Genomic DNA, 11,208 nt, shown 5'->3' with positions numbered 1-11,208 from the left:
GCCCCCGAGATTGTTTGATAATGATCGAAGGGCCTTGGACAAGCTTTTCCAATCTTGGTCCGAGATTTCTACCCTGCATGAGTTGCAATCCAAGGAGACTTTGATTAAAGTCGGTCTGAGTCTGGATGACCCTCAGGGGTGAGTTTCTCCGGAGGGGGTCGTCCTTGCCCAACCCTATACTACTGCCATGCCTCTACACCAACCATCTCTTGAGATTCGTGCCATGGCTCGATTGGATCCGGATCCATCCCTTCTGGCCGAGGATGACCCCTCAGCCTCAGCCCATACCTCTGGGATCTATTTCGGCAGATCAATGCTATGGCTCGAGTCAGCCCCAATTGAAGAGACTATTCCTTTGCTTGAGCCAAGCAAGCTTGGTCCGAGACAGTAGACAAGGCATTCTATAGTAATTTGGTCAGCTTGGTATCTCGGTTGGGTCAGATTTCCTTAGCAGCATTAATAGTAATAGTCATAGTAGTAATATAATATTAGTTCCAGATTTCAGACGGTTGCAGCCATCCGGAGTGGTTCCGGATGAGCCATCCGGATTGGTTCCCATTGTGGATAGCGTTGCGTACCTTCAGCTTTCAGCTCTCGCGCCAAGGCAGCAAAAGGCGGATGACCATGCGGAGGGGAAGCGCAAGCCGAGGACAACCGTGAAGAAGAAGAAGAAGAAAGAAGGATTTATTAGAGCGGTAACGGCGGATGGCGATGGATCTCCGAATCCTTTCCTGCAACGGCCATGGCTCTTTCCTGCTCGCCTCCTCTCCATATCGAAATCGATTCCTCCTCCCGAGACCAGAAAATGGCGGCCACCACCACTCCAGTAGGAAAAGCCCAAAGAAGATCACGTCCTCCTCCTCGTCCGTTCCCACTCACCGCGTCACCGTCCACAACCGCCAGCGGGGAGTCGTCCACCACTTCCTTGTCCCCGAGGTATCGATTCTTTTCAGTTCCACCGTTTTGATCGAATCAATCCCTCCTCTCTTCTCTTCTCTTCTCTCCTTCATTGCTTCGTCAGGTTGGAGAGCATCTTAATTTTTTTTCTGGGTCTGGACTGAGCTGTAGGACCAGTACATCCTCCACACCGCGGAAGCCCAGAACATCTCCCTCCCCTTTGCCTGCCGCCACGGTACAAACTCCTTCCACTCCACTCCCCAGGAATAGCATCTTTGCTTCCTATGCCTCGTTTTGTTTATATGGTTATAATTCTTCTAGCGTGCATAGAATCCACGATTTAATAAGATATGGTGCTTTCTTATGCTTCATATTGCTGCCTCGATGCGTAATTTACCCTAAATTGCTAATTGCGATGCAATCAGTGATGCATTGGTCACCCTGAACCAATATTCAACACACACCCACCTTTTGGTGGAAGCTTCGATGGCCTAAGCCACCTCTACTAGCTGAAGGACAAAAAGGAAATCCGCACCTGTAATGCATGATTTATGAATACTCACTCAGCTGTATCCATTAGCATAGTAAAGCAACTCTTTCGTTGGCAATCATGTACGAAATTCTCAAGCTTTCCTCATGCCTTGCCATAAAGATGCATTTGTTCATTTATCAGAGGATCACATAATGGGGAAATGATTGTGTATGTTTTCCATTATTTGGTATCCAACGGATTCTTCTTCTTCTTCTATATCCTTCCTCTCATATCTAAAAGTGGAATAAAACTAGAATGCTTGTCAATTCGTGTCAGAACTTGTATCTGCTTTGCCTGCATGTGTTAGCATCAATTTCCTTTTTCTTTCCAATCAATAAAAGGAACAAAAATTTGCTCTTGAAAATTGAAGATACTGACCTCGGTTGAATTTCATGACTAGGTTGCTGTACAAGCTGTGCAGTTCGAATAAAATCTGGTCAAATTAAACAACCCGATGCTCTTGGAATATCTGCGGAACTGAAATCTAAGGTTGTTTTGCTTTCGCACTTTTTTATTTTGTGCTTCAATGGTAAAGTTTCTGCAATTAGCTGATTTTTTTCTGTCTTACATACTATGAGCCTTTTGCATCATGACCTCAGCCCCATGCTATGAATACTTTTACGTTTAATCTTATAGTCCACGATGCGAACTGCTTTTCTTTTCTGTTTTGTGGAGTGAAATTCTCATTTTCGAATGTAAAAAATATTGTGAACCAAAAACGAACATTATGAATCCCGAAGAACATCACACAACCATCAGCAAACTGTTTTACATTTGAAGACTGAAGTTATATGCAATTTTTCTTAAGAAGCTTTAAGATCACACTTGATTTTTTTTTTTTTCTTTTTGTCAAGCCATAGTTTATCCCAGATTTCTTCATTCAGTATTGATCAGTATATATCTGTAGACTTGGATTTCCATCTATACTCTCAAGAAAGACAAATAGGGAGGGCTGGCTCCAAATCCAGCTACATTAGCAGAGAGGAAATATTGGCTTTCTAAACTTTCACTGCAGAGAATAAAGCACATGTCAGTTCACGGAAAACTGACACTTCCTCCTACAAACTTCTCATTAGAGAGGGGTGCATTCAATCTTCACAGGAAAATAAAGCAAAAAATTGGTTGATAAACCAAGTCAGCAGATGTTGGGCGTTTTCTGTGGCTGATTTATAATTAAAGCCCTGTTTTCTTTTGTTTTCTCTTGTATTAGATGTTAATTGACATTTATGGGTTCATTGAAGAGTGAAGAATGTGCATAGTGCCCATTAAAAAAAATACACATATGGAATTGTTGTTTAGATAAATAGACCCTTTAGATACCCCGCCATCCAAACTATTTGCTTTAGATCCTAGAATCAGAATATTTCTGAAAAAAAATCACTAAACTCCTGGTCATTATAAAAGAAAAAAACACTTTGTTTTGGCATCCTTACATAATGCCAGAATTCTGAAATAATTCCCTTTTGATAAGGAGAGCTACGTAGGCTTTGTACGAGGCTAACCACCTTGTATCATTTTCTCAGCACTGTGTTTATTACTTAATTAAGGCAACTTCAAGGCAATACCGCACACGCTGCTATTTATAGTGCAGAACATCATCATGGTTAAGCAATTTTCTAACTTTTCTATATTAATTTGCTACTACCAAAATCTAGCAAGTATGAACATAGAACTTTTAGAGATCATTGCAGACTTATTGTTCAATGTATAGTATGGTAAGTTGTTGCATTTCTGATTGCTACTCTTTTGAAGTATTGGGAATTTCATTATATCTGTACCTGTAATAATAGGCATGCATTTGAGACAACTAAAATTATATGAATTATAAATAGTATAATTAACATTTCATAGTCTATATGGTCAGTCTGAAGATAATAGGCTAATTTGAAAATTTTGAAACGTACTTATTTATATTATGTTAATTTACAATTTTAAATACATATTAGAGTCAAAATGATTATCACTATGATTTTTTTCCTCATTTTGATAATTTTCAGTTATTTTATGATGTTCTACTGTGTCCCTTGCAGCTAATTATATTGAAGAGATTTAAAAGAATTAATATATTTACCACTCTTTTCAGGGTTATGCATTACTTTGTGTGGGCTTCCCATCTTCTGATATTGAAGTTGAAACTCAGGATGAGGATGAGGTATGACATTTCAAAGCAACACTTGTTAAGACTATTAAAAATAAAGCTCCGAGAGAGTGAACCCGTAAACTCTTTCTTTTCTTTCTAAATATCATGGACAGGTTAGACTATACCATGATATCAGTCAATATAACCTCCTTTTACTTTGTAGGTTTACTGGCTTCAATTTGGACGATATTTTGCACGAGGACCTATTGTGAGTTTTCTCAGCCTTCCTTTTGATGAGAACGATAATTAGATTGAGAAAAAATGAAAATCAAAATTAAGATTTTAGTACATGCATATGCACATGCTAGTGTTAACATGCAACTTTCTATACATTTGCTTGGAACATTCCCATGTTTTCTGAACAACCAAGCAAATGCTGCTTGCCTTGTTTTCTTCTTCCCCTTACATCTTCAAGGGATTGTCATGTCCGGGGAAGACATTAGATCCTTGATTTTACAGCTGCAGCACATATATGAAGCAAAATTTAGATGTGGTTTGTATGTGTTATTGTTTTTGCAGCACAATGTGAATTGTATATTACTTGCACATAATATGAATTCATAAGTACTTGCAGTCAAATTTACATGGTCCACAGCATTTTGTGAACGGTCCACTGATTTTAGTTCTTGATCAATTAATTATTGGCTTAATATGCAGGAAAGGGATGACTATGCACTGGAGCTGGCCGTGGGTGATGAATGATACATGCCTAAAGGATTGAAAGCAGAGTCTAGCCTTTATACTAAGGCAAGCAGTTTTACCCCCCCTCCACCTAGCCATTTCATTCCTTCCTTCCTACCTTACTCGGCAACAGTTGTATTTAGTTTCAGTATTCATGGGACTTTTCTCCACTTTGTTAGTTATGTGCTCTATTCTGTATCACAATGTTCAATAGGAAAGTGAAATCAAAACAAAATGTTCAAAGATTGCATTTTCACAAGACTTTGAAGTTCACATGATATGGCTTCCTACAGAGCAAAATTCCACTATTTTAAACCAGCCATCAAGATACCCTGGAACATTAGACTGGTAACTTGCAATGTGAAGGATTGCTGGATGTTGCATAATGGAAAAATCAGTAAAACATAAATAATGGAGTTAGTTGTACTATAAAAGCTAGAAGCTAGCATTTTCATTAGATGAATGGAACTTTAGTAGGAAGAGAAGGGTTGCCCAAGATATACCTCTACATGATCATATGTTTTTATTTTTATCTATTTTACAAAGAAAAAGATCCTGTAATGAGCAATGTCTATTCTAAATATTAGGTACTTGAGAGGGGTTTTTAGGTTTTGTGAGTCGATTCTTTTATGTGAATAATGCTGACAAAGTTGAAGTGATTAAAATGTTATGTTATCTACATGTCAGTGCACATAAGATGAGCATAGGGATGTGAGAGTTTGAGGTGGATGCAGGCTAATCTAAGCAAATTAGAGAAAACATATAACTCACACTAGTGATTGAGAATTTACGTATGATTAGCAAAGATCTAAGACATGTTAAGAAGACGTGTTTGGATTTACAAGAAAAGGGTCTAAAAGAATTGGGAGGACCAAAGACCTAACCAATTCGAATGGACATATCAATTGACAAGATCTGATTGGTGAAAAGTATGTTGCTAGAACAAAGGTTTGCCAACGTGGTAGCAGGGCTTGTATCGGCTGGTGACTAATTCGGTATGGTATGGGTCTGTACCATGCCATTCCGGGGTGAACCGAAATAGGAAGAGAGAGGGGAAAAGGGAGAAGGAGAGAGAGGAAGAGGGAGAGGAGAGAGAGGGAGATAGAGAGCGAAAGATAGAGAGGCTGAGGCCTTCGGGAAGCTTGGAAGGGGGACGGAGGCTGGCGAAGACCAAGAGAGGGAGAGGGAGAGGGAGGGGGAGGGAGAGAAAAAGAGGGGCCTCCTGAGAGCTTCTAAGGGGGGTGGCGGCCAGTGATGACAACCGAGAGAGAGAGAAGGAGAGAGAAAAAGGGAGGGAGAGAGAGTACCTAGAGGGTTCTGAAGGGGAACAGAGGCCAGAGGGTTTCGCAGGAGGCTCCAGCTTCGAACCTTTCTTTGCCTCTGTCTGTAGAGGGTTTCATGGGAACAACGCATTGAGGGTTTCAATTTAGGGTCTGAGGGTTTTGAAACTTCCAAAATGAAGGGACTCAAACTAACAGGCTGGGGTACTGGGCTGCTAGGTTTTATATATAAATAGTTTCAAGCCTCTGAATTGTGCTGGTAGTCAGAACAGTCTTGTTTGATATGCCCTAAACCTGTCCTAACTTATCCATTACAAATTTGGATAGGGTGCATCATACAGGAAGGCATATTTTTTTTTATTGCTTTTGTAGTTCAAGCTCATGCACACTTGTGGTAACCTTCTAGGATTTTGTTAGATTATATATGAAACACATATAAACTCACTAGTATGATTGGTCGGCTTCTGAAAACCCTGGAAAAAAGTTAGTAGAATTGAGAACTTTTTGATGATTCTCCTTCCATGGTTGAAGTTATCCAAGTGGTATAAACATTGGTGTAAATGATGCAACAAGTTCAACCAAAATTTGGGACAGTATCATTAACTTTTCAGCTCAATGATGCAAATTGCTATGCTGTGGTTGTATTTTAGTTGGCTCCAACCCCCTCATACAACATGGAAGGCTTCTGAAAAATCTGCTCTATGCCTGCACACCTATCTGTGAATTCACCGAGCATAAAGTTTCACACACTCCCAAAGTCATACACTGAATATTTTTATTTATAATTTCATAATTAAATTACTTTAAATTGGTAGTATAAATGTAGTGAAATCAAATAGTGATGCAAGAGTAACATCTGTTCTGCTGTTTTTTCATTAAGAAAATATGGTAGAAGGCAATGTAGAGAAAATGAAGACTATCATCAGCAAGCAAGGCTTAGTCTTGGTTGCACCCATCTTTCAATGGGTGGAGAATTTATGGTTGAACCTTGGGAGGTGTTTTTCCAAATATGTGACATGGAAAATTCTTCCATGACTTTGGCACAAAAAAAAAAACAGAGAATTCCCACCATTATTCTCAAAACAAAGAAGTATTTATGAAGGTGTTAACTATTGCGGTTTTTGTGCTTGGCATGGCTTCTAGGGCACCATTGGAGTGGTTGTTGCTTGTAACCATTGAAGTAGTTGTTCACTAAAACTGAGACATCTCTCATGACAGATGGAGTAGATGGAAGCCATAATAACTGGGGTACCATTCTTGCATCAGCTTCTTGTCCTTTCTATTCTTTGTTTGACGGAATAAATAGGGAGTGCTAAAGCCTTTCTATTCAAATGGGACCTCCAATTCACATACTGGCTACCTGAATAATGAACTAATTAGACGGGTTTTTTATGAGAAGTAACACCTACAATGGTTGGAGCAGGCTTATGATATTGATAATAGTCTTCCAAGAGCCATCCTTCATCTTTTACAACCAACCAAACCTATGATCGAGGGATGTTTGGGAGAAACTATTTCATTGGAAAAAATGGTTCTTTGGATAACCTTTGATTGGAGATGATTCTGCGGTCTCTACTCGCTATTGCACTGCTTCCAAGCAAAGCACTTGTCTGCATGCCTTTTTTTCAGGATATCCAAAGGGATTGCGAGACCTTCATGCACATATGGAGTGAAATTGGCCAGCAGATGGGTAGGTATCAAAGTTGCTCCCTAGCTTCATATTTGGGTGGACATCGTCAGCAATTTGATGTGGGTAAGCACCAGTTTAGCACTTGTTTAGGCCGAGTATGGCTAGCATATCTACAGAAGGGTGGCAATGAGTGCTGTATGTTGGATTTCCAAAACTAGACTTGCAGGTCTAGTCCAATGCATGAGCTCGATTGGCTGCCAGTTTAGATGAAGGCTTACCCATACCATAGAAACTAATAATATATACGACCTAACTATTATGCATGTCATTTATCAAATGTTCCATAAAATAATCCTGAAAAACATAAATGTGCGCAGGGAAAAACAGAAACAAGGCAGGATCAGGACTTGAGAAATCACAGACCCACTGTGTGTGATGGAGACATACATGGCCAAGTAGGTCTAGCATGCCTCATTGATGTGGATAGATGGATTGACAATAACAATGTTCGCCAAATTATTTAAAAAATCCTTGAATTATTCTCAATTTTTTCTTTGGTTGAATGGTTCTGTATATGAATTATTGTCGATCAGCAAATCAAACTGGACGCATACTTCAGGATTTGTTCACAACTTAGTCAAAGCTACTTTGGAAATGTATATGCTCACAAACTGAAGATAGTGGACATTGTTAATGTGGCCATTGTTTTTGCTATTGTTTATCATTCTTCTCTTCCATATTTTTTACATAAATAAGTATATAAACTTTCGAAAGAATTAATTTTAATATTTTTCTTTAGTATTTTGTTATCCATTTTTTTCCTAACTTTTAGAGGAATCAGCTAGATCTTCCCAAACCCTAAATCTTTACCTCCAGCCAAATTGTTACCAAATGTTGAACTTGTGACTATGGATTTGCCCCTCCCATCCACCAACCCTTTTACCATTGCTAACTATGATTTTTTTTCCAAGTGATTATAATTTTCATGAAAGATTGAACTAATATATGTTTTGCCCCTTTTTTTTTCATAGCCCTACCATAATCTGACTTATCTTCCATCTTCTTTCCATGACTAATTCAAGATACTAACGGTAGAGACACCGCATGGCTAGCTTAATGGATGGCAAAATTGATATTTGATAGCATACTTCTGAACAAATCCATTTGATTGTTTTAGCATTAGGATTAACGATAGGGGCAAGAGATAGACATGAGAAAAGTGATTAACCAATCAATAGATTGTACTTCAAAGCAAAAAAGATAGTTATTCTAATGAAAATGTGTGTAAACTAGCCAAGCTCAGTGTAGGAGGGCCAGCTCCGAGTCAACATATTTTGTAATCAAATCAAGCTCGAGCCAACTCAATTAATTTTAACCTAAACTTAAACTGTTCGTAACCATAACAATAGCGATATTCATCTAACCTTTTTCCAACTACTTGGGATTAGCTTTATGGATCCTTATTCGCCAAGTATTCTCAAGTTATTTACTATTCACTTAAATTATCTGCTGAAAGCTGAACATCTTTCATGACTCTCATTTTATATTTTTAATTGGTTATCCTAAATATTGTTGAAATGCAGTCTATTTTATATAAATCATATTAATCTATAAACACAAGGGTATGCAGGACCTTCTTTTAACATTTTTCACGTCTGACTTCACGATGGGAATAATTGGGGATGGCTCATGTGGATGTATCATGTTGTTAAACAAAGTAGTGATTTTTTGTGTGATGGCTAATGCTCTAAATTTATCAACTAGCCCACCTTTTCATGTGGGATTATCAAAATTCCTTCTCACTGTCGGCAATATGAGTAACCAACTTCCTTGGAAATCATATATTTGGATTGAATATATCGAGAAGGGTAATCTCGCGATCCAAAAAAACGGACTCTCCTCTTTGATTTCGCGGCCAGTGAATGCTGTGAGCAAGACATGATTCACAGGAACTGGAGAAGAATGAAGAAGGAATATTAGGTTTATGAAGCAAACAGACAGCTAGCATCTCTAGAACACCAGAATGGGGAGCGAGAGAACGCTAGAGTAGAGGAGGAGAAAGGCAGAGACTGGAGCGTGGTAGCTCCATTGGGGTGCAGAAGAATTCATGATGGAAAAAGAGAAAAGGAGTCAGATGATATCAAGGTTCGCCAAACCGGTACCGGACTCCATACCGGTGCCACACTAGTATAATGTCGGTACAGTATGGTATGAAATTTTTTTGACGTACCGAAAATCGGTATGCCACCGATACCGGTACCGGTACCGAACGGATACAGTACGGTACGTTCGGTACTATTTGGTACGGTATGGGTGAGATGGAAAGGCATAAAAGAAGGTACTTGTGTGGAGAGACATAAGACCTAGAATTATGTTCCAAACAAGGAATGGAGTAGATCACCACTGGAAATAACTAAGGTAGACGAAACAAGTAAAGAAAATATATTAATGTTACAAAAGATGCAGCTCATGAGAAAGAGAGGTTTCTGTGTAGGGAGACCACCCTCTTCCTACAGCCAAGTGAGGGATAGGAGAGCACTGGCAGTCCCCACTGGCAAGAAAAGATGATTGCAGGACCTGCATCCACGCCCAACATTGTTTTCACAACCTCAGAATATAATTCTGCAACCCTCCTCCGCAGCACGATGAACCTCATCCATTTGAATCTCTTGGAAGGGGATATCCGGAAGGATATCATCTTGCCGTTCGCCTTCCGCAGCCATCGCCTTCGAGGCCTCGTAGCTTTCTCGACTTCACTCTGCAGCCTCTGATAGCGGCCTTCGGAGGAACCTCGCAACATAACTTGGAAACCCATGGCAAGAGAGGCTCTGCGGTAGTATGGGATATATAGATGAGGAAAGGAAAAGTGATCAAGGAATGTCTTCTCACGGGCACATGGAAGAATCAGTAGCAGTACTAAATGGGGCATAGAAATGGATGGAAAGAGACGAAAGTTGCCTGCGTCTGGATTCCTTTTGACACATGGCTCCCATCATGCACGCATCTCTCTCTCCCCTCCTCCTCCCTCGGTCCCCGCTCAGCTAGCAGTCGCTCCGGGATTGGGAGGAGTCCTCCCTCTCTCTCTCTCTCTCTCTCTCTCTCTCTTTCTCTGTGGGTGTGTGTGCGCGAGTATTTCTGTGTCATACACAATAATATGGCTCAAGCTATAATTTTATAACTATTTGTATCAATAATTAGCCATGTGCAATCATTAATGAGCATGTTAGGAAATGTCGACAAGAGCCAAACAAATCATGGCCAATGATTTGTCAGGAGGGATGTAGACTATAAATATTCTAAGCATAGATCTACAGCCTTGTTTCATAATCTAGTGATGTATGATTGCAATCTTCGTTGTATTGTGAGAGGAGAGCAAATAAGTTGTAACTTGTGTTATTTTATAATTTGCTAGTGCTTTGTAGCCTCCACTTGAATCTCTCATTTGTGTTGATTCGCTTGGAATTAGGAGAATGAGAGTGAAGATCATCAGGAATATGTAATAGAAATTTCATGACCCGACAAGAATATAGGCTTCACTTCACGAGTTGACATCTACATCTACGTTGCAACCTAGAGACTTAATCACCTTCGTTTCATGTGCACCTAATTAATTTTCACAGGCTGCACCTGCAGCTCCTGGTCCCTCTTGACCCACCTTGGCCCCAACTGCTATTCCCTTTCTCAAAGGGTGATATTTTTGTACCTCAACCTTCCATTCAATTGACACATCAGATCATGACTCTTGCATTTGCAGCTTCTATACTTGCTCTAGTCTTCGCACCCGTGTTAATCCATGTCCTACATCACCACCCACTCCTATCCCTATGCCTGCATCAGATTCTCTTCAGTAAATAATGATCTCTTTACTCAGTAAAAAAATTTTGGCTCCGTTGATATCTCAGAGTTTGACATCACGAATGCAACATAGAAATCCATAAGGGAACAGAATTTTCTATTGGAAGAAGCTGGCTCATCTTCGGAAATAGATCAGAGATGGAAGATGTATTTTGATGGTGCACTCAATCATCTAGCCCAGACGTATAGGAGA

General features: G+C 39.7%; 1 protein-coding gene across 2 annotated transcripts; it reads left to right on the top strand.

Annotated features, from left to right (window-relative positions):
• The first annotated feature begins 511 nt into the window (after positions 1 to 511).
• LOC120111900 (ferredoxin C 2, chloroplastic-like) lies at positions 512 to 7,854 on the top strand. Of its 2 annotated transcripts, XM_039130081.1 has the most exons (7): positions 512 to 936; positions 1,069 to 1,132; positions 1,830 to 1,918; positions 3,513 to 3,581; positions 3,733 to 3,777; positions 4,227 to 4,316; positions 7,538 to 7,854. In XM_039130081.1, the coding sequence occupies exons 1-6, from the start codon at positions 706 to 708 to the stop codon at positions 4,269 to 4,271; spliced, it is 543 nt and encodes a 180-aa protein (XP_038986009.1). In that variant the 5' UTR covers positions 512 to 705; the 3' UTR covers positions 4,272 to 4,316; positions 7,538 to 7,854. The 2 variants fall into 2 exon arrangements, with proteins under 2 accessions (XP_038986009.1, XP_038986008.1); XM_039130080.1 differs by lacking the exon at positions 7,538 to 7,854 and having other exon boundaries at positions 4,227 to 4,509.
• The last annotated feature ends 3,354 nt before the right edge of the window (positions 7,855 to 11,208 follow it).

This window comes from Phoenix dactylifera, chromosome 9, assembly GCF_009389715.1.
Source record: "Phoenix dactylifera cultivar Barhee BC4 chromosome 9, palm_55x_up_171113_PBpolish2nd_filt_p, whole genome shotgun sequence".
Lineage (NCBI taxonomy): Eukaryota > Viridiplantae > Streptophyta > Magnoliopsida > Arecales > Arecaceae > Phoenix > Phoenix dactylifera.
The sequence above is the reverse complement of the archived record's forward strand: the minus strand, read 5'-3'. Positions and strand labels throughout refer to the sequence as shown.

Coding starts and splice junctions, on each gene's coding strand:
- LOC120111900 (XM_039130081.1), top strand. CDS start 706: ATGGCGATGGATCTCCGAATCCTTTCCTGCAACGGCCATGGCTCTTTC. Junction 1,133..1,829: donor CCCCTTTGCCTGCCGCCACG/GTACAAACTCCT, acceptor TTTCATGACTAG/GTTGCTGTACAAGCTGTGCA. Junction 1,919..3,512: donor CTGCGGAACTGAAATCTAAG/GTTGTTTTGCTT, acceptor CACTCTTTTCAG/GGTTATGCATTACTTTGTGT.